The sequence below is a fragment of the Tinamus guttatus genome, unplaced genomic scaffold, assembly GCF_059628265.1.
Source record: "Tinamus guttatus ecotype Peru unplaced genomic scaffold, ASM5962826v1 Tinamus_guttatus_pri_ptg000652l, whole genome shotgun sequence".
Lineage (NCBI taxonomy): Eukaryota > Metazoa > Chordata > Aves > Tinamiformes > Tinamidae > Tinamus > Tinamus guttatus.
Window position 1 is genome coordinate 239,598 of NW_028289186.1, and position 27,926 is coordinate 267,523.

Here is a 27,926-nt window from a genome sequence, read left to right on the forward strand (position 1 = left end):
CGCTGCTTTAAAACACTTTTGATGGTTGACACTTCCTCACAAACTTCCTCATTGTTCTGACACTAAAGGAATTATCTCAGAACTTACTTAGGTGATTTACCAGCACACTAGAGATACAGTCACATTTCATAGCTGCATTGCTGAAGTCACTCATTACTTTAACACTGGGATTTTAAATATCCACAGCTGTTTAATTACTGGAATGCTGTACAGATATTACAACTTATTCAGCTGATCAGGATCTACATTAGTTCAACCATAAATGTGTCATACCTGTTATCTGTGACAGCTGCCAGACCTGCAATATCTAAAATCATAGAAGAGTCCACAGACCGAGGAGAAGGTTTATTGGGATTATGAGGAACTGAAGAACCTTCATGGCAAAGCATTCCCGTGCCAGTCATTCTCCAAAGTTGGGATCGTTTTCCTGGCTCCTGTTGATTAAAAATTCAGTATTTAAATGATTATGAAGCAGTAGAGAGCAAATATTTCCATTCTGCTCTGCCATCAGATGCTTTAAATCATAAGCTTTGGAATGACTTGCATACACATTCAGCTTTCAAAGCACTAACTTGGAAGTTTGCTCATAAAAGAATATTTTAATCTACTTTTTTCCCCACTTAATTGCAAACATTCCAAAATTCCCAAATATTTGTTTATGGTTGGCTCTGTCCTTGCTCTTAGACAGTTTGGTTGCTGTCACACTTGCAATTTTACTGGGTCAAAGGTAATTAAACCTTTCCCTGAATCAATGCCTTGAGTACTAATGGTGCAAGAACACTCACGTTTATATGAATCACCACTGTAATTAAAGAAACCTGAACTGTTAATAACTTGTCCTTTCAGATGCATCTCTGACTGTGTCCTTAAAAGTTATCATGAAAAACCATTTTTTCCTCCCCGCCTCTTCTTCCTTGTTCCAGCACATTCAGTTTGGTACCTTCTTTTTCAGCACAACTCGTTGTGTCTTTGGAGAAACATCAAGGACAAGCTCTGCATATGCAGCATCCTTATTTGTAGCAACTGGTCGTACAGTTGTTTCCTGTAAGCTAAATCATCGAGAACTCGTATCAAAAACCAACCAAGGAAACTTATCCTTACCTTATATAGTTAAATCCAACAATTGCTTACATCACTTTGCCCTGTTGTCTAAATATAGTTATTTGTATATATGGACTTACTGGTGTAAGCTCTCCATTTAAATATACTTTTAAAAGAAGCTTGACTTCTTACTGCTAGAAGGAACTTAACAGTCAAATCCTATGAAGTCAGTAAAAATTTCTACCTTATACTAAGGAAAAGAATAGAGCTTTTTTTATTATTATTATGACTGTTTTCACTAGTATATCAACTGTGCAAGCTGAAAAAATCACAGGTAGATCACATAAGCAATCATTGTACTGTAGGAGACAGTGGCTCACCAGTCAAGAGGCTGGTGGCTCTTAACCCACCAAATGAAACCAAATTCTCAAACCAGGCCCTTAGATATACAAGATATACAACTCTAGATTCTTCTTCTGAATTTTGGCATTCCTTCCGCTAGCTACAGCTTGTTAAAATTTTAGCTGCCTCTGAAATACTTGGAAAAATTTGTAAAATGCCAACTGTTAAGACGACAATGATTTATAGCCTAAGGAACACAATGAGTGTGCAAGATATTTTCATGCAATATAAACAGAATTACCCTGAGAAGGTATAAGTAGCAGCAATATAAATGAAGTTTTCATAATAAAGCTGCTTGCTGTCTTGAAAGTCATTCATGCTACAGGTGATTTCTGAGGAGCCTGCCCCTTTAACTGTCAGCATTATAAAAGGTGGTAGAATAGGTTCATCCCACGCATAATTCAGCGAGGTCATGGGCTTCACTTCTGTATATAGTCTTGGCTCAGCAACACCATGCTGATTAAAAACAATTGGCACCTGTAACAGATATGAAAGAGCATTTAATTTAATACAGAAATTCTTTAGCAGTAAGATTTTTTGATATCATTTGCTCACTTTTTAACAGGCAATGACTAAGGTGTGTCCACCTCACTACCAACCCCACCCTGATAGTTTCATGAGCACTTTCATTCATTCTTACAAGTAGGATTTTAGCCATTATCCAGGGCTCAAAATACTATATACTAATACATAAAACAATTATTACATAAAAATACTTTTTGCTACAGATATTCTTGCTTTATTTCACTATGCAAGCTAGTCGGCATCTCCGACTTAATATTAGAACTGCTATTTTTCTTTAAAAAAAATCATGATTTTTTGCTCTTTACCTTAGAAAAATTGTCTATGCGAAAAGGTGGCGGTAACTGATCTGTGTCACTGAACGCAATGCGATAGGTGGCTCCTCGGAGAGTAATTTCTACCCTTAAGAAATAACATTTTCCCAAAGTGTCCCTGAAGAAGAAAAACAAGGGAGGTAGGCTGCTGATTTGAACTGCTGAAGTCTTAAGTGTTAAACAGCTGATATTAGAAAATGGAAATACGTTGCAGAAGATTTACATGCAGCAGCTACCTCATATTAATATGGAAGGAGCTATTTTTGTTGACCTCAAAGCCCCCCGACCAAATGCAGTTTGGAACATCCATCAGTCGCACACATAGAAGTTGATCATAATCATTACGTGGCCAGTGGAAAACAACGCTGGAACCAGGAAGTGTGGAGATATAGCCATCAGGATTGGAAGTGCCCTAGTAACAGAAGTTGGTAAGTAAATATACCTTTCAAATGTTAAAGAATACAGTATAACCCATATACTTGTTAAACAATAGTTTAAAGTATAATGTTTGCATTCTTCTTGGTTAGGAAAATGCTGTGACTAGCTATATGTGGTGCAGTAGCACTAATGCTCCCTTGTGTCTCAGACAAAAATAAAAACATATACCAAGTATCACAAAACAGGAAAAAGAAGAGTAGGTGTTCCACGTTCATATGTTTTAAACGTTGGTATCATTAAAAGAAGCAAAACAAAACCCCAAACATTAACGTGGCCAAAGGATAAGAAATGTGAACACAAAACATTTGTTAAGACAATTTGAATCAACTTCCCCAACATCATTAATTTTTTATATTTTTCCTTTTGAAAGGAAAATGTGTGCACGCACACAGGCACACACATTTCTTGAGCAGAAAGAATCATCTTACCTGACCTCTGGCAAATTCCCGCTGAACGAAGGCAAGCTTGTAGGTTGATTTGTTATCTAACAAGTAACGAGGTGCAAATGTAACCATGCAAGTATCAATATAACGGCCTCTGCCTTTTTTAACATCAATACCTAGCAATAAAAAGTTAAAAATAAAGCTGTTACTTACAAATGAAAACAAAACGTATCGGCCAAAATACACTGCACACAAGAAAAACTTTCTCTTCAATAGGGTCCTGAAAAGCATTCTTTCTGTCATGTTCCTGGCATATACTAACCTATTATTTTAAACAATGATGGGGAGAAAAAAAAAATAGTAATTCAATACTTACTTTTAAGCTCTTAAAATTTGAAATAAAGACTTAGAAGTTAGAATACTACCTAGGAGGTTTAACATACTACCTTGTTCAACCTTTTTACCCTGGACCTTCTGTATTCTAGTGTCACTAATATTACGTGCTAGCAGGTTTTACCATATTTTTTTAAAGCTCCCATGAGCACATACCAATGTTATAAATGAGGCCTGGTCTGTTTCCATGCTGGATCACTTTAAGGGCTCTTACACCACTACCACCATCCAGGGAGAATCCCTGGCACCAGCCAGGCATGCCTTCAGGGTGAATTCCTTTTCCAACTCGCATTGTACAACTAAGAACAAGAAGAAAACAATTTACTGATTTAAATGAAGGATTCAGGCATCAATAAGATGCTAATAATAATAATTAAAAAACATACATAGGCTTAAGAAGAACATCTGTATACTTAAACAAAAAATGCCTTTTTTTTAAAATCTCAATTGAAGTTATTTATGCAACTTTATAATTTTCTTTACAGTGGCTATAGATTTTCTTTGGAAAAAGACACAGGAGTTCAAAATACATACAATAAAATCAAAGCAGCTTGCAGCCACATTTTAGCCAACCAGTTTTCAGCATCGAATGCCTAACTACCCAATACACTCATTTCACTATTTAAAAATGTAGTCACTTAAGAGGTCATCTTAAGAGCGAAATGTTTTTCCTACGTGATATTCATACTGAAATATCAGGACCGATCTGCCAATTACTTTCATACTTCACAAAGTTCCCCCTCTCCGTTCTTTTCTTAATGTTACTTACAAGTTTGGCTGTTCTTTGTCAGCATAACAGAACAGAAGTGGGCTGAGGCTTCTGGCAAGCTCGTGCTCCTCAAACTGACCTGCAGCATCTGTTTTTGCATTATCTTGTCTGAAGATAAGGGGTAATCCTTTAAGCAAACACACACACAGAAATGTCAAACTTCACAAATATGTGAAATGGGAATTGTAAAAGCTACTTCAAATCAAAGAACCACCTAAATATTTTTGGCAGATTAGCCACTGGTTCACAGCATTCTCTCTCATTTTTTGTCTAACTTGCCTAAGGGATAAAGTTGCTACAGCTGCAAGCCATGAAGTTTGTTTCATGCAGAAAGGTATTATCAAAGCTCTGACAGCACCAATGGATACTAACACAGAATAACTGCAATTTAGTTATGGTTCAACACCTGTTGCTTTCTGCTTTATGATAGGACTCAATGATCTCCAAGGTCTTTTCCAACCATAATGATTCTATGAAGGTATTTCAGTCTTTGAAAAGCACATTCTTAAGTCATCCATCCTATTTTGATTTATTTAAAGAGATAAAGTCTGCTAATTAGCTTAAGTCTAAAAATCTGTAATTTGAAGTATCAGTTATAACATTAATTAAAAAATAGCTACTGGTATTCTAATCATCACTCTTGAAAGTTTTATTCCTCTTCAGTGTTTTTGTAACGCTCCACTTGGCTAGAGAGCAAATCAAAATACTAAATGAAACCTTCATTTCCAACTTCAGTATATATTTACAAAAGAAAATAACATAAATTTATAAAAGCAAATACTACAAATGTACCTGTTTTGTTGATTAACCAATATGGTGCCGAAATGAATATTTTTAGAGACCCTTCTGCTCGACATATGATCCTTATGGTCAAATTTAGCAGACGTTTGTTGACATCATACAATCGCATCCGTACCATATAGTTCTGTGTCCCAGGAGGAATCAACAACTCTTTGCAAATTGGAAAGTTTTCTAGCAATACCCCTAAAACAGAATACATGGGAACGTTGGCTTCTGATCAGTATACAGCTTGGTCTTTCTGGCTTAACTTTTAAATCTACTCGTATTGTGCTACCTATAAAAGCACCTTACCAAGCTCAAGGTTCTGAGATGTATCAGCTGTATGCAATGCTGCCTCCTTGCCAGGTTTTAGTGTCCCATTAATTGGCATTCCTTTAACATAAAATTCAAGTTCACAAGGCAGCAAGTTACAGATTACGACAGTTGGCAAGAGATAAACTGTATGCCCAGGCTGTCTGAAAATCTGTTTAGCACTGTCAGAAAATATGTTGGAGGGCATATAATCTGGATAGTTTTCTTTCTTTATGGCCACACAAAACCTACAAAGAGAAGCAGATGTATTAAAATAAAACAAATAAATAAAACAGAAAACCGCAATGGAATAATTGAGCATTGAACTAAGCCTCGTGTTATGCCACATCATCAAGAGGACTGATAAGAACAGCATGTTAACCACATTAAAGCGTTGAAGTTTTTAATCTCGAAATATTTTATTTCCTATTATTTGTTTCAATACCAGAAAACAGAGTTTACAGAAAAAAAATTAGGTTTTTATTACCTGAAAAATCGGCTATTTTCAGATTCCATTGAATGGCACTCTCGCTTACTGCTACAAACTTCTGCTGTCTTCTGAACATTAGTCCAATGAATTGGAGCCTTGCAGAAAAAGACTCCCATTCCTTTAGGCCTGGCTTGCAGACGCCAAGATGTAAGATGTAATGGAATAGCAAAGGAATCTCCTGGCATAACTGCTGGAAGGACTACAGGTTCTGCAACCAAACAGAAAATAAAGTAAATGCATCAAATCATGTCCTTTGCTGAAAAGGGCCATAATTTTTTTTAAAATAATACATGTCGTAAAACTTCAAAGTGACAAATTTCAAATTTCATTTTATAGTAAAACCCTAGCTGCTTCTATATATTTCAAACTTCTATATATTTCAAGCCCCACACTTGTTTTTCAAGCTCTGTTAAAAATCTGGCAGCAAAAAATCCAGAGCTATAAATCTGCACTTAAAAAAGATTAAAAATTTGCTGGAATTCAATTTTTGTTTTCTAGGTTGGTTTAGTTAAAAATGCATATTCTGACAAGACTGCTTTCATTACATTTCAAGTATATTATCAATATATAACTACATTTCTGGACTCCACCATTGCATCCACTTGAAACCTACAAGACTAGTGCTCAAAGATACAGCATCTGCATATGAAAGAAATACTGGTAACTAAAGATTTCTTACAGTGCAGAATTAACATATTATAACACTTACTGTCAGGAGCAGAAGGACTATCTAGTCTTAGCTCCATTGGTGTTTCCAGCTTGTTCTTTACAATCAAGGCTGAGCGCACAGTTATCACTTTCCGAGCGCTGCCTTCCATGGTAACTTCAAATACCACACGAACTGGTGGCAATGAAGAAAACTGGAAGACATGTAAAAGAATTTCAAAAAATAGGACTTTGCTTGACTTCTCTTTCAATTCTAGTGAAGAGAAAGAAGAAGAAAGCCAGCTCACTTGTAGAATTATGCTATAGTCTTGTTAATGTAGCTCTAGGAAAATGCAAATATGTACTTACATAGACTTGTGGATGTATGATATTTGTTCTACTTATTGGGCTTCCAACCTGGGGAAAAAAATAGACAAAAAATAAAAATTACAAGTGATCATTTTTCATTGTTACAGTGAGTTGCAATGCTGAACACCATGGCAGAAGAATAGCCCAAATACTTTCGCTTATTTTTCTGATCTTTTCCACATACCAGACGTTCACTAGTTCAATCCTCCCCCTTGCCCTGTCCCTAATATATTGCCATTAAAATGGTTTTGCCATTAAAAGCTCTGACTAAGCACTGGCTAACAGCCAATTAATTTGTTCATATTTTTGTTATGTATAAAATTGCCAGGTAGTGAGCTAACTGGAAAGGAGACAAATCTAAAATTCCATCTGCTTTAAGATTAAAGTCCTGCAGAAACCAATACTCTAAAACTACACGTTGCAATAAAGCTAATACTTAAAATTGGAACTTACTGTGGAAGATGATGTGTTCTTGTCTGGTGCAGCGTATCGGAAGAAGGTTCCAACTTTGTCTACAGATACTGGACTGACTTCTTCCCAGCCATTTACTCTGACTTGCAACTGATGAATTCTTAGGTCATGTGTGTGCCTATTAGTTTAGATGAAGTTAAATTATTATTAACCACTGTCTTTCATTGTAAATTCCAGAGATATAAGCCACAATAAAAAATAAGTTAAATAATTATTGACCAGTCTTTAACACTTACTCACATACACATAATACAACATGCTCAAACCACTAAAATCTCCCACAAACCATAGTCCTATAAAAGAAGACATACGATTTGCAGTTGAAGCTTTAAATTTTTCTACAAGATTTTAGTGATCAGAACTCACACTTATGAACTGCTCCTGCTTACATTAATATAAACTTTTTGCTAGCTCATTAACAATGCCGCTCTATTCAAGTTTTCACTATTTAAAGACAAAATATTAAAAGGTGATTAAAAGGTGATTAAAGCATCCTCACAATTATCATCCCAAGTTCCATGCCAGTGTGTCAAAATACATCTCAACTTGCTTCCTTTACCTGTGTCTGAGTTTCCCTCTGGCTTCAAATTCAAAGGGAACCTCTTCCCCCGTGGTAACTTCTTGCCACTCACTCACATTATGAGCATCATCCAGGAATGTCCCATTTTCCTCAGGAACAACACCTGGACTCCCACTGTGAGACAGTGCAGCCCTGTAAAGAGAATCATAGTATTTTATGAACAGACAAAGTAACTACTTAAAGTAACAGTTTTTTTTTTTTTTTTTTTTTTTAGCATACCCCACTTCATAGAATCCTACAGTTAACATATCACATGATGTGTATCCATGTGATTTTCGAATCCCCTCTGGTCTCAAAATAAATCTCTATCTCACTGTCGAAGAAAACACTAAGAATTACTGCCAGTTGCCTACGCTCCTCTGCAAAATTAACAAAAGAATTGAAGACAATGGAGTTTGGACCGCAGAAGCCTGTCAAAGTGATATTAATTGTCAAATTTTGTCAAAGTGATCTCAAAACAGTTTCTTACCGAGTAGGGGTTGTAGTTAGAGTGGCAAACCACAGAGTGCATCCAGTATGATTTCTTAGAGCAAATGGCACAAAAGGCTGCCTACGTTTTGGGGTCTTCATTTCAGCTATAAAGCAGAATAAAAACATGTCAAAACAGTTATGTGAGAGGCATTCCTTAAATTCTGATGTAGAATGAAGACACAATGGATGGCGAACCATAACCTGCACCAACTCAAGAAAAACAGGTAAAAGAAACAGCAAAGTAGAGTACCAAAAACAACAATAATTTTATGGCATTATTTTACATGGGATAAATTCAGAGTTCTCAGCACACCCCCCTTCAGTGTAATTTTGATTCTTAAGGCTGAAAAGTAGAAACATCCTCCTACGGAAGATAAAACCTGCTAAAGAAAGGTGTGAAGCACAATCCAAGGAACCGCACCTACTGTATTTGACTTTTTCCAAGTGCACGTTATTAAAAAGCACACAAGTGTTATTCTACTCATCCCTATTCCAGTACTTAATGAAAATGCTGTGTTTGGACTTGCCAAAAACCACACACAAAACCCAATACTGAGCTGACTCAATAACGCATACACTTGCTGGAAAAGTATTAAAGTATTAAAGTATATAAAGTATTAAATATATTCCACGGCTTTTATCTGCTCTCACTCTAAAGGTTACTGATAAGTTCAAATATGTTGTGTTCTGAGACATACTCATCCTGCAGGAGCATGCAGTTAATTAACAGTAACTTAAGAAGAATTTTATAGGAGCAAGGAAGGAGAGGCAAGGTGGGCAGTTAGGTTTTTGAGGGAGTTACAGTTGATCACATTCAGCTTGCTTCCAAATCTACATCAGATTACTATATTGCTTACATTACTGGTGGAGACTTAAATCTGTTCTCTTCATAGTTCATTTTTTTAAGCTTGGTGACTATGAACTGTCTGCATACCACCCAGCACAAACATTTGCAAAGGGCAATATAAACCACTCACGAGTTTAGATATATAGAAAGCTTTTCCCTGCTTTTATTTGTCAGCGTTTCCACATGGAAAGCATGTTTAATAAGTGTGCTGATTTTTTTTCCATATTGCCACAAATTCTAAAACGAAACTTTAAACTGGATAGTTTTGCCCACAGACAGTGATGTCAAATATAAAACAAACAAACAACAGCTCATATATGAAGAAGGTCTTACTTATTAAGGCTCACTTAAGACATTAAATTGCTTTTGAAGTTTTAAATAGCTAAATATGAATGCTAATTCAAGCGTAAGTATGTATATTGAAAATACTGTTAGATCTTTCTAGAATATAAAATTTAAAACACTCATTGAGCTGTTTTTACATTGTATCATGTCTGTAAAAAATGGACATTGACTATTTAACAATTCAGAACCCTGCCTCAGAACAACAGCTGATTTTCTCACACAGAATTAGTTATAATGCTCCCTTCTTTCTTGAGGGCCCACAAAGGAGCATGAAAGACAGACAGGATGAAAGACAGGATTTAAGTTAAGCAACTTAAAAGCAGAGCAGCTGTTAACTTTCACACAGGCCAATTTACTGGCAAGTCACACATACAATGTTATTTATTGTATAAGAGCTTTCCAAGCCAGGGAAGAAAACCTTTTCACCTCCCTTTGCTTTACAGTACCTCTAGCATAGATCTGATGTTCTAGGTTAGTCAAACTGGCTGTACTCCTAGTTCTAAGGTAGACAAGAGGAAGGCCTGGCAGACAGGAAAGACAAAGTTAGCAGGTAAGAAAAAAATGCAGATATATAGATACAAGATTCATGCATCAAGAAAGATATAGACAGTCAGCATCATGCATCCAGTGTATGAGTGTCTATCCACTTGCTTATGCTAAGCTGGAATGTAAGCTGCTAAAACTTCTTAGTGCGGTAGCACTGGAAAAAAAGCCTGGAAGAACTGCTACCTATCATGAGCTCTTAGAGATTTGTTTCACTAATATAACAGCATTTTTTTTCCCAGAAATTAAATCATTAAATCAAGTCTTTGAGGCTTGGTGGTGGGGAGGAAGCCGTGAGAAGGAGAACCACATTTCACACTTAACAGTAGAAAGCATGTGAGCAACTAGTAAAGGTTTACCTACTTGAGCACTTCTCAAAAAATACATTCTGCATACAAATATGAATGCAAAGCTGTTTGTTAACTGGGGTCCTGTCTGTCTTCAGTCATGTTATGTCAGAAGTTACCATCCTTCTAATTAGAGAGGATAGGGAAAAATTTTCCCATCCTTACTGTCACATAAAAGAAAAAGATTACCTCCAAAATTCTGGTAGATACCATCCCTGCAAACTGCACACATTCCAAAAACCAACACTCTTATTTGGTCTTTTTACAGGACAGCCTCCCATTAACTGAAAAAAGGTGACGAAAGTAGAAGCAAAACTACCAGCGTCAAGTTCTTGCTAAAAGCTAAGTAGCCAAAAATAACTTTTTCAATGATTTAATGCAACTTAACTCAAACTATTGTCTTCATCTTTTTGGTCAAATGTCTCTACCAATGTATTATAAGCTGCAAAGACCAAATACTTATTTGTTTGTAGTATGTTAGACAAATATCTGTATGTGTGAGGAGTGTTTCAAATAAAGTAGTGCAATAGTGAATATCCTACTCTGCCCAAAACACGGTGGATCCACAGAAGAACCCATCCAATCTTCTGAACCGATCACATTTACTTCTTTGTCCTGTTTACAGTAATCTTCCATCCATGACTGTTTGGTACTTGTGTACTGTTCTGTAGAAATATAAGCAGAGACAGTAAGTGTTCGTCAAAGTGTCAGTAATTAAGAAGTATGTTAAATTTATGAAGCTAAAATTATTCCATTTTCATGGTGATGCAAGTTTGCTTCAAGTTTTACTTCACCGCTTTTGCTAAGATTCAAAGATATTCTAAAGACGAATAATAGCTCATGAAATCACAGCAGTGTCTTTGAAAGGAAAATCTCTTTCCATCCTTAGGAATTTTCATTTCCCCAGGTAGGAACTGACCACTCAGGTTTTCACAGATCACAGAACTGAATGAGCAGTTCCCCACTATGACTGTCAATGTGCCCAAAATCAATGAGCTTATCAAAATATTTTTGAAGTACTGTAGAGTACAGAAAGTGTGTTTCTGATTAAAAATGAATTTCAAGTAACATGAATTTGATAGAATTCATATGGCAAGAAAAAGATTTCCTACTACACTTCAAAATACGTATCTCAAGCTTTTACATTTCCACAATGTATGATAAAACACAGGTTGCCTAAATGTACACTTGTGTACAATATCATCTTAAGAATCTAGCGGCTTATAGCCAGTCTCCCTTCTCTTCATCCGTAGGACACCAGCAGGACTCAGTTAGAAATGTCTATCAATTCAGTGTATTAAAACTGAGACACTATAAGGATTTCTCTGGCAATCTTCCTACACACCTATGAAGACAGACGTAATGTTTATGTCCAAACGGTGTTTAGCCTTTACTTCCAGCTTCAGTCGGGAAGGGTGGAGACGGCTCGAAGCTTGTTGTTGCCAAAACACTGAACACGGCCACGGCTCAATAAATGGTTCCCAGCCTGAGAACAAACAGAAAACACCACATGTATTACACATTTGAAGGCCATGTTGGAATGCTGTTTACATATTTGAGGGTTTAAGAATGCATCTTTAATAATGAGATATTTTACTTTCAATTTGCATTCAAAATGAACTTGTAAACCTACAGATTTAATTTACTAGCTAATACAAGATGCCCCAGCTCTTCTGTTTGCGCCAGTGTATACACTACATACAACCCAACCCTAAAAAAAAATGTGTTGGAAAGAATTTTGAAGTGATGCAACTGGAACTAAAATTCCTTTAAGGGATTTAAAAATACATTATAAAATTTTAAATAATTCAACAATAAATACATATGCCTACCATTCAGCATCAAAAAAGATATAAAAGCTATTCAGAAAATCTAACGATATGATTTTAATACAAAAGATTACTAGGTGATTGACAGATAATTCCTGTGTTTGTTATTATAAATACTGTAAGAAAAAAACAATTGTTTTTCAATTCACAGAAAACACACAGCTAAATTATTTTGCTTATCAGTTGTTGACTTATGAGTTTAGGTCAAATCCCTGGTGCCTTTTAAATAAAATAAAAGTTACGATGGCCTCATTAAGCATATTCATTGTCTTCAACCTAATTCCCCTACACGCTCATATGCTTTTTTTTTCTGAAATATATAATGAACTGGGTGTATCAAAGAAATAACAAAAAAGGCAGGTTAACAAGACAGCTAATTACATAAAGGGACAATCCAAAGGCATGCCACTCAATGTAAAACAATTTCAATATAACTTCTATATCAGCAATATACTTTCTCTCCCTCCATTAACTATTGTTATCGTACCTGAAAGTTCACGGTTATAATAATCTCCAGAGAGTGTAAAATGAGCATAGCCTTCAGGGTTGGCTCTCAAATGTTGTAGAAAATTCAAACCTATTCATAAAAAAGAACACTTTGATAATGTTAAAAATAACAACTTCAAAACACAAAACACACACACCCAAAGCACACACACCATCCTCTCTTCCCTAGTCCCGTTTTCCATAAATACTTCAAATGACCTCCTTCATCACCCAAAAAGCAAGCTATTTTTAGGGAAGCAGAAGTCTGCTTCCTCAAAGGACAATTGACACTGTGTACTGACAGTAATTTAATGCAACTCATTCAATAAAACAGATGCTCACGTGAAAAGGTTAACTCAGCAAGGGGAACATCACAGTCCATGCAGTCATCAATAAAGCAAATGCATATATTTTCTGCTTTTATTTCCACTCCAGAGATGAACTGATAAGGCACAGTCCCACTATCTCGACCAGAAGTCAGGGAGAGTGATTTCAGAGGTTCAGCATTCTTGAATAACCAACTTGCTGCTTTTTTCAGTTCACCTTATAAGACAAAACGAAGCAATCATCTCTTTCTTTCTCAGTGAAGTGTACTCAATGTAAAAATATCTAAAACCAAATTAATTGTCTTCCCTAAAAAGTACAGCAGAACACAGAAACAGTACTTAATGTGCTCTATTTAATAAAACAAGTACGATGAAATTATAAATACAACTGTTCTCTAGAAATATGATGTAATATACGATAATTTTAATTTTACATATATATACACACGTATATATATATAATGAATGGGATTCATTCACAGACGAAATAACATACATCTGTATTAATATTAGGAATACCTATAAATAAGGAGATGGGAACGTGACAATGCTGAAGAAAAAGAATGCCAGGCTTGAAAGCTTCCCTTTTTTGTACGAAGTAGTAATAAAACACAAGATTCGAAGGAGGAAAGTGATAGGGGTAAAAATTACTGAAAAAAAAGATTCATTTCAAAAGGAAAAAAAGAATCTTTTGGTGGTAAGGGGTGCCTGTGTGTGGATAACCAAGTAGTGTTGTATTCTGACTGGGAAGTTAGTTCGTTGCACTACAAATAAAGGATACTAACATAACAATCTGGAGAGATATGCATTACGAATAGAAAAACTCTTTGTGTTAGGTGACCAAAAAGGGATTAACTATATAGAGCAGCAGAAAATAAAAGTGAGAACGCTTAAAAAATGCACACACGGAGACAATTTCAAGAGTAGCAAGCCAAAGCAAAGTAGAGAAGAAATACTGTCTGTACATCAAGTATGTTACCAACTGAGAGTTCAGATAACACAGGTTAGAAAACATGAGTATTCTGAAAGGCCAGCTAAAAATTAGAGGTTACCTTGGCAGATCAAAAGAGCTTTACGACAGTCTTCCATACTGAATCCCAGCTCCTGAAGGCGAGCCAGCTGTACTTCTACAATTAAACAATTAGGGAACCATAAATACTCTAGAGTTATTTACATAACTGGTTTTCATTTCTTTTTTTTTTTTTTTTTAAATGTCTCTCTAGCCATAAAAAATGGTGTCACTGTGACAGTTGAAAACATACCAAGAACAGGATCCAATGCACGTTTGGACATCTCTTTGTTTTCACATGTCAAGGAGGAGGTCTCATTAACTGATACTAAACTAGAACGATTAGTAGTACTATCAGCAACCAGTACATTGGAGTCAGACACAGCTGCACTAGTCTGTTGAGGAATGGACTTCGCAATGGCCAAGAACAGCTGAACATCATTGTAAGACAATCTGATATCCAGTGCTTGCAACTGAATCTAAATGAAAATTTAGAAGAAATAAGATTAAGTTGTTCTTTTCTACACATTTTTCTTTTATACTGTAGTTAATAACAAAATGTTTCCCAAAGGGAGATCAAAATTTCGTATTTAAATATGACGATGTTGAGTTTTAAAGCTTCAATAGTAAAATTACCAAAAACTTCCATTACTATTTCCTAATGGAGTCCTAGAGAAAGAATTCTTTCCCTATATATATATATACACACACACACACACACACACACATATACACTATATATACACACACACACTTTTAGGTATTGTTCTGCTTTTGTAAAAAAGGACCCCTAAATATATTTTACCATTAATAAACAGAAAGAATAAGATACGGAAAATAAGACCTATTTCTTTCCTTCAGAAATTAATTACTATCTGACATGTCTGCAATGTAAGTGTACTTATTCTTTCCACTATTAATTTCTGTAATATATTCCAGAAATCACTCCCTCCTTGCCAGTAAAAGTATTTTTTTCTATGCTCATTTCTTTGAATTTTCCTTTCAGACAGAATCGACCTTACTTCTTTTGTTATACATTTGAAAATATTCTACTTAATTCTTGGGCTAAAAGAGTATCTCTGCAAGACCACGATCTATTATTCTCTAGTGCATACTGTCTCGCTCAGTCGCTTATATTACCTCTAAAACAGGAGGAAAATCCTCACTATTGAAAGCATCCAGCAGCCCAGAACCACTGGGGTAGGAAGCATTCCCAACAAGTTCCATCTGAATTTGTACCGGATCAATAATTGACAAAGCAGTCTCCTGCTCATTTCCTAATCGGCAAGAAAAAACCTAATCAATTAGAAATAGTGGGGAAAAAAAAAAGTTAGAATCTGAGAAAATAAGTCTGACAAAAACCCTGAAGTGAAACAGTATCTACCATAAAACAGCATAAACTGTAGCCACACTATTCTTTATGGACAATTTCCTTATAAACTTTAAGGCAGCAAAAAACTTGAAGCTTTTCCAAACAGTGTATTCCATTCCAAATCTGTGGATTACTGCAGGAGTAGAAGAGGTTATACTCATGGCTTTCAAACTAAATACTAACAGTGAACTACCCTCATCAGTTAATCTCATTTTAGACTTTTTATAAAAGAATGAATAGTTTTTCTTACCTCGATACCAAACAAACTACCGGAGAAAGGACGATCCAACAACTTCGGCTTGTAAGTGAGAACAGTAGTCCCTTTCAAAATAATTGCATTGGTATCAAAACAAGACATGTCTTCAACAACCACAAACTCAGTTCCTGAAAAAAACAAAATTATAAATAAAACAACAAGGAAATCTGAAATGCCGCTAGTTTCAAGCATATCTGTCAGGAGTATAGAACTTGCTTAAACTAGCAAATGGCTTTTAAACAATGAAGTATCTAGACACATCATCAGAAAACAATGTGTTTACCTGTCACGTTGACCTTAACTTCCAGCTGTTTTTCTGTAGACACTTGTAGAGATGAACGTTTTGTAACAACTCCACTTTTCACTGTTTTTGGAACTACAGCTGTTTCACTGCTACAACTGCGTTGCCGGGAAGGAAGGAGATTTTCTCGTTTTTTGGTATCCCCAGGAGTATATAAAAATTCATGAACAAGTAACAACCAGTCAAATATTAGAAATACACGAAGGTTGTTCAGAACAACTGTGAAACTGGAGGAATCCTTAGTAGACCTATTAAGAGAACAGGAATTGAGAGAACATGAATTTTACCGTTTTCACAATCTGTTTTTCACATCAATTTTTTCAAGAAGCTCCTAGTATCTGGCAAGTAAGAACTACATGGAACTACCTAATTGTTTTTTTGTTTGTTCATTTGTTTAAACAGATTGAAATCCAACTTGCTGTACACAGAGCAACCTATCTGATCTCTACTCCAAGAAGCCTAAAGTGCTTCTAAGCTACAATGTTATAAAAGATGAACTTGAAAGACCCTGTGCAACAAGAAATTTTCTTATAAAAGCATCTTCATATATGAAGATTAGTCATTCACAAAAATGCCAATTCTTAAAACTGAAAACTTTTTTCTTTAAAAAAAAAAAAAATCTGTTCAGTATCAAATCTGATGTAGAACATGTGAAATTTGAACCTGGCTTCATGCTCCTCTGAAAGATGAGACATACAGCATGTTTCCTTTCACACCCTGATAGCATTTTGTAGCACAGGAAGCTTCTTTGTCATTCAGAAAAAAATGCTACACTTTCTGAGCACTTAAGCATTGTATTTTAAGAGGGAAAAGTCAAAGTGTTTGACTTTATAACCTGGACTATCAATTATATTTGGTCATGCAAACCAAAAAATAATCCACATGCTTAAATACTATGAAACAATTCTATATCCAACATATTCTGAACTACAAACAAACAAACAAACATGTAACTCCTTAGTGAGAAGCAGCCTGCCTGCTTTACTTCCAACAGGAAAATTCTTTAACGTAGCCTATCCTCCAGGATATTTCCAGAAAGAATGAGCCAGTTAACACCATCACTGTGCTGTGCAAAAGCTTGTATGTAGTGCCAATGATGCTCTCAGCAGTAAAAATGTAACACATGCTTATGTAGCTACAGTTTAAAGGCATAGCAGTAATGGAGAGAAAAAAGGGAAACGAACCACATCACTCAAACCAGATTAGGCTTTATTTTGCAAGTTAAGCTCCACTCTAGGCAGACACTGGATCAAGCAGTACATGCAGTCTTTGAATGCGTTTTTAAAGAGCATCCCATCACAGTTTAAAGTAATCCTGAAAATCTTGAAATCCTGAAATCTTTCTGAATGAAAACTTATTCTCTAAGCACTTAAAAGCTTCATACATTCTCCAAAACCATACAACAGATGTTCGCTTAAAAACTCTAAGAACAGACACCTTCAAAATTTTCTGGTGGATTAAAATATGGTCCATTTTTTTTAATACATTGTTCCTGCAACTAATTTCAGAAGGTATCATACTTATTCTCAAAATAACAAGTTAGAAAGCTGAGTGTGAGTGAGGCTGGCCAGAAGTGAGCACAACATATCACATATATCCCTTTCATTAGGTAATATCCCCGAACAGAACACTATGTTAATAAAGTGGTATTTTGACATTATGCTTTATACTACTGTTTTCAATATTAAAATGAGCACAGAATGGATTTCCACACTCTGATGCTTTTAAGCATTCCATGAGATTTAGATGAGAAAAAGCAATGTAAAAGAAAATACAGGACAACTGTTTGTTTAAAAGAATTGCCTTTTTATGTATTTAATTTGATCCTCTTAAAAAGGCAAGAGTGACACCTACTGGAAAATGGCTTCTATGCCAGAATATAATTCTATAATTAATTCTATTATTAATTCTATCTATTAATTCTATATTAATTCTCTAATTAATTCTATTTATTAATTCTATAATACAACTACATGCAAACACACAAGTGACAAAGCACAGCCTTCATATGACTGATTTTAACAGGCCAGAACTTAATCTAAAGTTATTTTTTCACCGTTTCATTAAAAACAAGCAAAAAAACTAAAACATAACATCCTTCAGTTAATCAAGAATTGCAGATTTCAATCTGTCAAGTACCACTGGTCACTCACAGCAAGAAATGCTTTCAAGTTTAGAAATAAAGCCAGCAAGAAATTTGTTTGCAAGAATAACAACGACATTAAGGACAAAATAACCTCCTGGCGCACTTAAAATGTCGTGGAAAAGGGTAAAAATAAGTAAATAAATTCCCAAAATTACCAACCTGAAGTGCAATTCGATCTGGATTGCTCCCGGACTACTCGTGTTCTTTGATGACTGAAAGATGCAGTTGAACACATTGGGCATGCCTGCAGTAGTCTTCTGTCCAGCATAACGGGTATCAAATGCCATCATGGAATGAGAAACCAAATTTACAGATTTTGTTGCATTTGAACAGCTTTCATAAAGCAACTTTGACTTCTTAAAATCAAACCTAGCAGAAAAAAAAACAAAACACTGCATTACATCCTGCAACATACTTATTTCAATAAGTCACTTAAAATACGTATATGAATGGTATTAGCTATGTATCATGTATACTTTCTGTGACATCTTTAATCACATATACCAAGTTAAGACATAAAACCGATCCCTCTTTTATTTAATAATACTTTCCATTGATATAGAACTTTCTGGATTAAAAAAGCATGGTGAACACCTCCTCATCTCCTCTGTTTATAAGTTTTCCTTCATCTGCTTTATTACATACAACAATATTTCTCTTGGCCGAGTTAACTGATTTGTTCACTGTGATTTCCAGAACAGCTGTAAGACAGAGCTGGTGCCTTTGAACTAGTAACATTCTCTCGCATCTGTCAGACAATCCAAGCTCTCAATTTGGACTCCAGTTAAGCAATGCTGCTTCAATCTATACTTTTACTTATTATGTTACTTGTTCTCTAATACCTTAGAGCAATGTAGCCTTTAGAAGGATCTACTCAGAAACAAAAGAAAATTCATACCTTGCTAAAGAGCTGCAACCATCTTTTCCTTTTGGATCCATCAGCTCCAGGCTCACATTAACCATGTCAATGAGAAAAGACATAGAAGTGTATACTTCTCCACTCAAAACTGTCTGAAAATGGAAAACACCAACATTTTTTTTTAAGAATATCTGTTTAACTTTTCATTTATGAATTAAGAATTTTTGCTTGAGACAAAAGTTTCAATAACCATGCTGGACAAAAATTACATCTCAAAAAACTATACCCTGCAACTGGAATAATATTTTACAAAACAACCCATCGCACGAATAAACCTCACCACAAAACAGCCAACAATTCTTTCAAATTGTTTCAAGCACCTTCTATTCTTAAATCAGTTTTGGAGCTTCTGAAACTATTACAAAAATTAATCTTATTTAGAGTTTTAGGGGAGATGCTGAGAAATTCTTCCAACACAGAATTTCAACTGTGTAAACCCACAGTTTCTCTTACATGAATTCTTGGATCCTGCAAATCATAAGGCCGCATGAACTCTTCAATAGGTTCCCCAAGATTGTTCTCCAAAAGTCCACGGATCAGTTTATATTTATTCAAATCCAGAGAACAATGGACCGAGGACAGATTACCATGTATCGATATGTCTGCCACTGAATGACTGAGCTCTCTACAACAAAGGAAGAAAGACACAGCATTTCAAGGTACTGTAATAGTATTTAAGATATAATAGAGGTATGCAAAAGACTGTGAAACATTTAAACAGCATAAAGTGATTATGTTTCCATCAACTCACTTGTCTAAGTTTCTCTCTACTTGTAATTTCAATCTGAAGGGTTCTGTTAACAAGCTTCCTCCCATTTGCCTGACGAAGTAGGATGGAAAGGTCAAATCTGCACTCGTATTTTCCACAGGTTTAGAGTACTCTCTCTGATACCTCTGTGCAGCAAATATGTCCATGTCCTGCAGATCAACCATAATGCAGTCTAAGAGGCAGATGTGATCCTCTGCAAGTGCACAAAGGATTAAGCAAGAGAAAAAGAGTAAAAGGTATGTACAAAACTAACATAACTTACTCTAAAAACGAGCTTGTTTAGTCATTATTCTGAAGTTAATATGATTTTTTTTTTTATTAAACACATTCACTAATAGCTGCAACTAAAAAAATATTGACTTTATTCTTGGATAAATGTTAACTTGTATTTATATCATTATATGTCCACAAAATGCATCTCAAATGCACATAAGATTGCAGATTTTTTTTCTTCCAGTATCCGAACTACACAACTCTAATTCTTTAAGTTGCAAAAAAACAGCTTGAAACTAATTTCTTTTTGACCTTACAACCTGTATAAGCAAATGAAATTCTGAAAATTAAGTCTCTGCACTCTTTATACATATTACTAGTTAAGAAATCTCAAGGTCATAAGTCACATAATCCAAAATCCCTACTGGTTAATACTGCAATTTTTCTATGTATATGTTATTTAGACTTTTAATCTCTTTAGAGCCAGGACCTTATTTTTTCAGTCTGTTGTCAGTATAATGTAAGATATATGTAAAACAATACAGCATGAATACTGCACATTTATTACAAAAAAAAAAAAAAAGAAGAATTAATAAGTCTTCTACCATTTATCACATACCCGGGCTCTCAGGATTTGGTACAACAGGTAATTTCACTTGTTGTCCTTGCTGTTTACTCAAGCTATTCAGCATAGGCTCACTCTTCAGTTTAGAAATGTTTGTTCCTGACGTCTTTTTCATGAACAGTCCTTCTGTCACTACTTTTGATTCTTCTGCACTTGTCTTTTTCTTCATGCTGTGCTTTGGGGTTCCCGAAGGAGATGAAAATTGAACCGAATCCTGCTGAACAAAAGTAATTCTACAATTAAGAATGATTATTTAAACACTATGGAATCAGTGCACTAAGACTGAAGCTTTGACAATCAATGTTAAAAAACTAAGCATCTAACGTAAATGTCAGTATCTTTTACCACTACCAAAAGATAGTTGAGCTCTTTTCCTTTCACCTTAGCAGCAAATAAAAACATTTTCTTCAGTAGTTTTTCAAAGTACTGTGATTTTTAATAAGAAATCAATTTCAAATGAGTATTCTTAGCATAAAAGCCCCCAACCTAGAAGAAATTAATGGAAAACAGTACAGTAAGACAGCCAAAATATTAAATATCTCTGCAGAGTAATGATTGCTAAATATTTAGAAGCTATTTTTTCAAGCAAAAGAATGGTTTTCTTCAAATAATGAAAATATGCACTACCTTTATACCCCAAAGCCAGTTTCAACAATCACTTAAACTGAAAGCAAACTGTGAACCTCATATTTCAATTTTACACAAGTTCATTTGCCCAAGCAAGTACTCATGTGTGTTTACTAATCCACTTGCCTCCATACTCTGTGAATGCTGTCTTTCCTGTAACTGCAGTATTTCAACAATCCTTTCCTGTCTTAATTTCATATTCAACCTCTGATATCAGAGCACAACCCTTACCCATACACCTTCCTTTTAGTTTCCAATTATGGATTTGAATAATTGTTTAGAAATTTTCATTATAGCTATGATCCAAGATAATAAAATTAGAGATTTGAAAATATTAGTATTTAAGCTTGTATCATAAAGACAGGAGTGAAAAGCACATGCAAAGAAAAATCATATCACATCGCCTATGAATCTACGAATTTACATAGTACACCCAAACCAGCAGCTCCTCAGACATGCATAAAGAGCACAACTCAAACATAAATCCAATTCTTATGGAGTTCTTTAAAGTCGTTATCATAAAACATACTTCTTTACTATTTCAAGGAACTTCTTTAATTAGAAATAATTTATAAATGAATGAGGAGCACCTGAACACTCCTATAAACAAGTGAAATACCTCAAATAAAATGGGATCCTTGTACGCATTGCCTTGTAAAATCAGATCCTCAAAAACAAACATAGGACAGAGGAAAAAAATGAAAACTGAGAGAAACCCCACATTTTTAACTAAAGCCCCAATTTCTACAGTGCTAGGTAACACAGTAGTTTTACGTTAGAAGAAAATTATTATATACACATCTTTTAATCTTCTAACATTAATTTGGGAATCCCATACTTCTGAATCTCTCCTCTTTAGAGTACATAGGACAACTCAACCTTACAATTCAAAGCAACTTTGCAATAAAGACACTGCAGGTAAAGAGAAAAAAATAGGCTTGAAAGATCAATAGCATCAAACATTTTCACACTGTCATTTTACAGTTTGCTACAAGTCACATAAACACAGTCAAATGAGTTTCAATACAAATTTCAAAGACAACAGCACAGGCATGCCACAAAACTGCAGTGGTAGAAGAGCCTAAGTTTTCTCAATTTTCCTTTTTAAAGAAAATAGCTAATTCCCAGAACAGAGCTAAGTTTGTTGCTATTTTGTTGCTATGTCTGGATTCAGAAAGCCTTTCAAGATGGATTTTCCTAACCCCAAATTTTGTAGCCACATCTCTCAATAGCAACACACACTAGTTCCCCTCCTGCACCTTGCACAGGGACACCACTTGGTTTCACTGAGTAAAAGGAGAAAGCAGGGGAAAAATAAAACAACAACGAAATTAAGAACAACGCTCTTGTCCAACATGTTCCAGCATCTCTCAGCCACGAAACCTCAATGTCTGATACTCATCTGGTAGAAAATTTGTTTTTGGAAAGCTGAAGAAGCTGCTAAACAGGATTAGATGAAAGCCCTTCTAAGTTGCCCCTTGCCAGTTTGCGCTCCACGTGGTCAGGGTGGGCAAATTCCAGCGAGTTCTACAAAACAGCCACCTCTGCCCCAGTCCCTCAAAGGGAGCCCAGGTGCAGCTGCCAAAGGGACAGCTGGGTACAATCAGCAGCAGACGAGATCCACATGTTCAGATACATGATGGCATAAAGGGTTTCACTACTAGTTGCATTAAATATAGAAGTGAAATTTAAGAAAGAGCCATGGACTATTTTGGTATAGAAATTAAATGCACAAGAACTAGTAAAACTGACAGCTGCTAAATTCAGAAATAAGGTTCTGTTTTTACCTTGTTCTTTAATGAGAAGGTACCTGGCATACCCGCAAACAAAAATCTGTTCTTGACCTTCAGCTTCCCAAGATTAGCTACAATGAGATAGTTAGACTTCGAACTTTCAGGTATAAGCAGGACAGGAGCACCAGCTTCAATGTCAAGAAGAACTCGGGAAGCTCGTTGTGCTTTATCTCTTACCTGGAAAGATAAAACATTTCTTTTTAAAACTAGCTTGTGGCATCAGAACAAGCATATATATTGCTAAGCTTGCCTGTTTGCTAACCTTTTAGTAGTCTGTATTGGTTCTCTGTAATAACATTTTCAGAAAACAAACAAACAAACAAACAAAAAACAGATCTCATTTTAACAAACCCCTCCTTCACAGGGAGGAGTTTCCTTCTGCCTTTTGGTGCATCTCTGTATACTCAAGATCACATTTGGAAACAGCTGTTGTAAAAGCATAATAATTTTGCTGTGCTTTATCTCCTCCTCCATTTCAAACAAGTCCAGCATCTGATTTTCAGAGGATGTTTTCTCATTCCACCAGCCATTCTATTTAATCAAACATACAAACTCGTGTGCAAAAAGGACTTCCCACTTGGTTCTCCTTACTCAGGTAGGAGACTTCCTATTCACCTAGCTGCTGCACGGTGAAGAAATAGGCAACATAATACACTGAACCCTGTACTTCCATCACCACGAAGACAGGAAGACAACTGCACCAGCACATACTGCAAGACCCAGGGGGCAAAATTTTCAATAGTGTGGAAGATCTAGTATTCTACGATTTTGAATTGCAGCAGAATATCCCTAAATAAGGTCTTTTAACTACAAAGTACATATCGTTCTTTGCTACCAACTATAAAACCACCTTTCACTTCAAACTCCTCATTTCATGCAGTAAAGGGGAAAAAAAAAGCAGGCAGGGCAGGAGGAAGACGTACTGTTTGCCCTTCAATTGCTGCTCTTTGGCGCCCCAAGACATCCTGAAGCTGAGTAAAATGTTGGATGAAAGATACCACTTCTGCCTGGAAACGCTGGGTATGCACATACTGAACAGACGCCATCCGCAGAGTAACACGAGTATCACACTCCCTCTGCAGCAACGGATCTGGCCGCCCGTATCTATGATAAAGATCAAAAGTAAAGTTTTGCTATCCTGCCAATATTTCACAAATCCAGTTATTCAGGTTTTGCATTCAAAAATAACAATAGAGAACTTATAGCTGATGGCTCACAGGATAAAACTAAAACAATTCCTATTTCAAATCTGAAAAGGGGGGTTATTTCTAAATTTCAAGTATTTTGACACTACTAAGTATTATCTAACACAATAGAAAAATTTTAAGCACAGAATGTTAATTCTAATCTCTATCACTATGTGTTGCAACTGTAATTCCATAACATTAAGTGGGCAATTTCTAATTTGATTGATTCTTATGCGCAAAAGGAGAGGAAAACCTTGAAAAATAAGAGAGGAAACATTAAGCAGAAGAATACGGTATGTCCAAAAAACTAGTAACTCCAAAATTTAAATACAAGAAACAATGAGGAAAAAAGAAGTTTCATCAGTAGAAAACTTTTCCGAATTAAAAAAAAAAAACTATTTTATTTAGGAACAAACTATCAACTAAATAGTTTGAAGAACTGCTTTATCGGGGAGGAAATGTTATTTTTCACTGATGAAACACGTATGCTGCAGGAGAACAAAAGACATAAAAATGTTTCAGGAGTTTATGAATGAGAATGTTCAAAGTATCATTTAAGTCACAAGCTTTCAAAAGCAGAAGCCTGCAGAGTGGAAACTTTTTTTTCTGAGGCAAGAGAGGAAACTAGTAAAAGATTGAGGGTTATGAGTTCTTGTTAATATTTGGCAACAAGAAAAGGTTTAAATTCATACTTATATATTTGGAAAATGAGTGCTTCTTCACCACTTGTAGTAAAACGTTCTCTGTAAAATTCTCCATGAGCTGTAAGGTCACTTAAGGACAGACTACCAATACTTCCTTGCAGGGCTAAGTCTCCATCTACAAGGCAACAGAATACACTTAAACACAAATAAAGTACTAAAAGCAGAAGAAACTTCTGAATAAGATTGTATAAGGGGAATTAATTGTTCACACTTGGATAAAACATATCAATAGCAATCAAGGTCAAATAACCAACACATGTGACAAGTATCAGGTCTTTTATAATCTGTAAGGGAACCAACTTAAGACATACAATTTATTAAATAATCTCTTATGATTTATCAAGGTTTTATATCAAAAAAAGTTCTGAAAATAATCTTCTCTTCACAATCCACCTCTGAAATCTTGTGATTAAAGCAGAACTAAAATGAGTTTTAAAATCAACACTGAAAGAGCAGGGCAAGGCAGGGAGTGGGAAGACAAAGAACATCTTCCCCTGAAAACAAAAGCTTTAACAACAAATAAATAAATAAATAATAAAACAATTTCAAATCACTATTCTGATGCATACTTTATTTTATTTTAATCTGCATACAATCTTAGCTCTCTCTTCTACTCACCGATCATTTCCAAGTGAGCCACAAGTTTTGACACATTGGCTTTAGCAAGCTCACTAGTTGTCTTATTCAATACTAAAGACAGAGAATGGACCTGGTCAAACAAAAAGGAGCAGGTTGGTATTACACACTATGATTCTGTAGCTGTAACATCTCGTGTGTTACATTTTTCCAAGACAATTTCACTATAACATGTCAATGACAAAAGAGGAGACACAGGAAGTAAGCAACCTTTTCACATCCTCATTTGCACACTGAAGGGTTTGAAGGGTCTCTCAAATAATAAAGAATGCTCGGGTCAACAAAAACCTAGCACATCTTTGTCCCCTGCTCTTTCAAGATTTGTCCTTTGTAACTTAAGACTGCAGGACCTTTACGATAAGGAGAGAAGCAGAGAGAGCAAGTCTGCAAGCATACCTGTGGATACCCACCCACATGCCTGCGTATACATACATATTTTTTAAAATGAAACTCCTACCAAGGACACTCCCTGTACCTTGGGCAGCAAAGTTCTGGGTTTAGTACGGCTGCTCTTCCATGTTGAAGGTTCCTCATAATTTCAGGAATCACAAACACTTAAGTCTGTGCCCTGTGTTCTCCAAGGGAAATAATAATCACTGTCCAGAAGACTTGGGCACTTTCTTTCACCTCTAAGTCATAGAGCAGACTCAGCAAGGGGAGTCTCAAACTACCCATGTGGGTCCTACTTGGATCAACATGGCACATTCTACTTTGGCCTCTCTAAATGGCAGATAGATGTGAGGAGGAGGATCTCAGAGCAAAGCCATCAACACTTTGGGGATGGAAAATACCTTCTCATGGGCCATCTGCCCCCAGTTAAGGGATGGAAAAAAGTAAAATTAAAAAAGGAGTCATTAGGACATGTAGGACAAGAGTAAAAACTACTTACTCTTAATCTGAAATGGAAACAAGCTCAATGTGTAGCCCAAAGCTTAGACAAGGTGGCTGCATGAAAAGGATTCTTTACTTATTCTGCAGCACGAGGATAAAGTACATATAACCCCCCACACTGATCATTCAAGTCACAGCTTTCTAAAATACAAAAGCTGTTCTCTTAGCCCTTATCACGTAACATTGAAATTTACTATTATTTTGGCAGATTTTTATCTTTTGTAACTTCTGCATGTTACTAGGCACATTTTAAGTATACTCTGATTAATGACTGCCAAACAAGATTAATGACTGCCAAACTAAATAATATTTTGCATCTCAAATATACCTTCAGATCCAGTTTAGTGTTCACAGGTTCATGGGCTTCCGAAGCTGACAGGGTATTTATTTCTGACTTGACTGTCTGCTGAGCATCCTCTGGTTGCAGTTTCATTGCATGATTGTCAGCAGTGGATCCAATTCCAAAGAAATCCAGTATCACTACCCAAGTCTGCAAAGTTATTAATACATCTAGACAGTTAAAATCAACATCTACACTACGGTTAATCTTCTTGTAGTGTGAAGAAAACTCAGGATGTTTCCTGTCCACTAAAAATATATTGATATGAACCAAAGAATCATCAAAGTTACTTTTTCCACAGGGCAATTTGCATCTATCTGTTGTTGGAGAAGGAGGTGGAGTCAGAGGATATTCCGAATCAGCATCTTCTTTTTGCTTCTTACGGGAGGCACAAGTTGGTCTTTGGTACAGCTGAAAGACATTAGGTGCTTCTTCCATATGAGAAGGTAGAGAACGGGGCATATCCGGATATTCTATATTGGATACTGAGGGGCAAGACTGAGAAAGATATTCCTTGTGTGCCAAACTGGATGGCTTCGGTGCTCCACGGGACACCATGAGATTCTTATACATAGAGTCTGGGTTTTTTTCCAGAAGATCTTCCATTAGCAGAGAGCGCACGCAATCTGGATAGATAAAGTCTGAGGATGATCTTTAGCAAACTCCACATCAAAATCCTGAAACTTAAGACTGACAAGGCCTTGTGCACCAAGTGTTAGATCACCACTTAGCTGAACCTGGAGCTCCGATATATGAAAAGTGGCTTGAATCTGAGTAAAAGATTTTGTTTCCCTGATAGGCAATGACTTACTTGGAACAGAAGAGAAACCAGAATGGCTGAATAAGCTGTTTTCCTTCCATTCATTTGAGAATTCTGTGCCTACACTATGAAGTGACGCTGAAGGAGAACTAAGACAAGTTGAAGATACAGAAGTGGTTGGAAACTTATTTAAGTCTTCACTGTAAATTAAATTATCCAGAGTTTGCAGGACTTGCTCTTATACATGTTTTGCTAACACCACCTGCAATGCAGAA

The 27,926-nt window shown here is 35.7% G+C and overlaps 1 protein-coding gene across 1 annotated transcript in view; it reads right to left on the reverse strand.

Annotated features, from left to right (window-relative positions):
- VPS13D (vacuolar protein sorting 13 homolog D) overlaps positions 1-27,926 on the reverse strand; it is an 82,129-nt gene that overhangs the window by 35,619 nt on the left and 18,584 nt on the right. The window contains 37 exon segments of the mRNA XM_088536204.1: positions 274-434; positions 941-1,049; positions 1,685-1,920; positions 2,274-2,397; positions 2,516-2,691; positions 3,146-3,276; positions 3,650-3,792; positions 4,263-4,389; positions 5,055-5,246; positions 5,355-5,602; positions 5,842-6,052; positions 6,554-6,704; positions 6,859-6,906; positions 7,312-7,447; positions 7,889-8,041; positions 8,379-8,484; positions 10,019-10,093; positions 11,005-11,127; positions 11,808-11,948; positions 12,779-12,868; positions 13,120-13,320; positions 14,156-14,230; positions 14,366-14,591; positions 15,253-15,408; positions 15,735-15,868; positions 16,024-16,289; positions 18,347-18,556; positions 19,086-19,198; positions 19,560-19,731; positions 19,858-20,068; positions 20,708-20,927; positions 23,128-23,310; positions 24,057-24,237; positions 25,013-25,139; positions 25,643-25,733; positions 26,880-27,511; positions 27,514-27,913. Of these exon segments, the coding sequence (XP_088392330.1) occupies positions 274-434; positions 941-1,049; positions 1,685-1,920; positions 2,274-2,397; positions 2,516-2,691; positions 3,146-3,276; positions 3,650-3,792; positions 4,263-4,389; positions 5,055-5,246; positions 5,355-5,602; positions 5,842-6,052; positions 6,554-6,704; positions 6,859-6,906; positions 7,312-7,447; positions 7,889-8,041; positions 8,379-8,484; positions 10,019-10,093; positions 11,005-11,127; positions 11,808-11,948; positions 12,779-12,868; positions 13,120-13,320; positions 14,156-14,230; positions 14,366-14,591; positions 15,253-15,408; positions 15,735-15,868; positions 16,024-16,289; positions 18,347-18,556; positions 19,086-19,198; positions 19,560-19,731; positions 19,858-20,068; positions 20,708-20,927; positions 23,128-23,310; positions 24,057-24,237; positions 25,013-25,139; positions 25,643-25,733; positions 26,880-27,511; positions 27,514-27,913 (6,479 nt within the window).